At 44.9% G+C, this 2,278-nt stretch overlaps 1 protein-coding gene across 1 annotated transcript in view; it reads left to right on the forward strand.

The window, feature by feature from the left end:
• The window catches only part of COL4A4 (collagen type IV alpha 4 chain), a 99,473-nt gene that overhangs the window by 87,563 nt on the left and 9,632 nt on the right, over positions 1-2,278 (forward strand). The window contains exon 43 of the mRNA XM_023532938.1: positions 1,307-1,432. Coding sequence (XP_023388706.1) covers positions 1,307-1,432 — 126 coding nt within the window. The remainder of the gene's footprint in view (positions 1-1,306; positions 1,433-2,278) is intronic.

Genomic DNA, 2,278 nt, shown 5'->3' on the forward strand with positions numbered 1-2,278 from the left:
TGCTGCTTTATCACTGATGTTCTTAAAATTATTTTGCACTTTTGTATGGATTTTAAGAAAACCATAACTAATAAATGGCGTGTCTTAAAAAATACGTGGCGTTTCTTAGCATTCATCACACAGATGATAGGAGTTGTCAAGGCAGTAAGCTGTTAACATTGGCAGTTAAGAACACAGGTCTGGAGCCAGAATATCCTGGATTCTAATCTAGACTCTGCCATGTGTTACCTTAGATATGTCACTTATTTACCTGAGCCCGACTTTTCTTTCCTGTGATAGCAGCACATACAGACAGGCTGCTTGGGAGCATTTAACCGTAAGCACTGACTGAACACAGGGCCTGATCACCTATCACACTCAATACGTGTTAGCTGTTATTATTGCCTCATACTATTATTTCTTTTTCCTTGTTGTATGTTCACAGGGTAACTGAATGAGCTTTAGAGAAAAAAAAAAAGTCTTAAAGATATGAATGTAACCAAGAAGGAAAAAGAAATCCAAACCTTTAGAGCAAAGTGAGGTCCCAGATTGGCAGCATTAGCCTCACTGGGATCATAGTAGGTGTACAAAAGCCAGACCCACCCTAGACCTGCTGGCTCAGTGCTGTGGACTCTAACAGCCTGACCAGGTGATTCTGACACGCCACAGTCAGAACGACAGCTTTATACCGGTGCTTCTCAGCACCGATGTTGAAATCATCTGGAAAAAAATTACTGATGCCTGGGTCCCACCCCCAGAAATCCCCATTTAATAAGTCCCCACGGGCCCCAGCACCTGCGCTGGATCATTCCAACGGGCACTCGAGGTTAAAAACCAGGCTTAGTGGCCGTAGCAATCCTGAGGTTCTGTGTCTTTGAGTAACAGACACTATGGATCCCATTCCCTCACGCGGCAATGTGATGAATTAGAGTGACATTAAGTTGGGGGTTAGGAACCTACCAGTACCTCTCTCTGGATGCCTCCCGTGCTGGCTTCCCAGTACACAGCGGCCCCAAAATGGAAAATCCTGTGAAGATCACCAAATTATTACTGACTCGACCACCCCACAGTGCTGTATACTCCTTCTGCTTCCTTTGAGATCCCATTCACTCACTCGATCGTTCAGTCATGCGTTCAACAAAATGCTTTCAGAAAGTTTTTCACGTACCCCGAAGTGAACAAAGCCCGCTTCATGGGGCTCTTACAGGAGGTGGTTCAGCACCTCGGTAATGTTTGAGCGTAGTGTCCGAAGCCTAACTTGAGAACACGGAAGGAACCTGTTCATAGGCGGCTGCATCCATCACACAAACGGTAATTCCAATTTCAGGCGAACAGGGGCCACCTGCAGATTTGGAGGCCTGCCCCCGAATCCCGGGACTTCCTGGAGTCCCAGGCCCACGAGGACCCGAAGGAGAACCAGGGCTCCCTGGAATGAGAGGCCCCCCAGGACCAGGTATGAGCCGCACACTGATTGTTTATTATCTGTGTATTATGTTGCTAAAATGAAAATTTTGGTGTTCTATGTAGGTTTTTTTGTTTTTTTTTTGTTTTGTTTTTTTTTTGTTTTTGTTTTGCCTAAACAACTAGTGAGGATGAAGTCATGAGGATTTCCTTCCCCTTACACATTTTTTCTACATTTATCCAAAGGTTTAATCTGCATTAACTGGACATATGTCCCTTCCATTTTCAGGTTGAAATCCTACGTACATCTTTTATACTTGGGCAGCTTTTGGACATGAGGTTTTGAAATCCCTTAGCACAACAGAGTAGATGCTCTATTAACAGTTATTCATAGCTGTTGACTTGATTTTGAATGAAAAACAATTGAACTGGCGCTCACGGAGCAGAAACAGCCTACCAGAAGGGAGGAGGTGTGTCGCCTGGGGGAGGCCGGGGGAGGACGAAGAGGGAGGGTCACTCTAAATTACAGCAATGACTACGTTGTTTCTTTAATTGATCGGAGCATTGCTCGGTTGTCAGAGTACGCATCTTTATTTAAGCATGTCAATCAAAGCATTTCTTTAAAAGTCCTCCAAACGGTTTATCTTCTCGTCTCATATCGGTAATTTACAAAGAAATTAGGGAGTCGGGGGCTGGTCACCTAGAGGTCACTGATCTCTTCAGACCCATTGGCAGTGCTCGTGATTCTAGAAAACCCGGGTGCAAATTATCCTAAGAGGCACGAGGCCATTCCCGTTCCCTTTTCTCCCATCGCCCAGCTGCGATTTTAGCTTTTTTTGATTTAGGGCCAAAGCCATTGGAAGCAGAACTGAATTTTGCGCCGTTTTTCTCGTGTTTC

Source organism: Pteropus vampyrus, unplaced genomic scaffold, assembly GCF_000151845.1.
Source record: "Pteropus vampyrus isolate Shadow unplaced genomic scaffold, Pvam_2.0 Scaffold93, whole genome shotgun sequence".
NCBI lineage: Eukaryota > Metazoa > Chordata > Mammalia > Chiroptera > Pteropodidae > Pteropus > Pteropus vampyrus.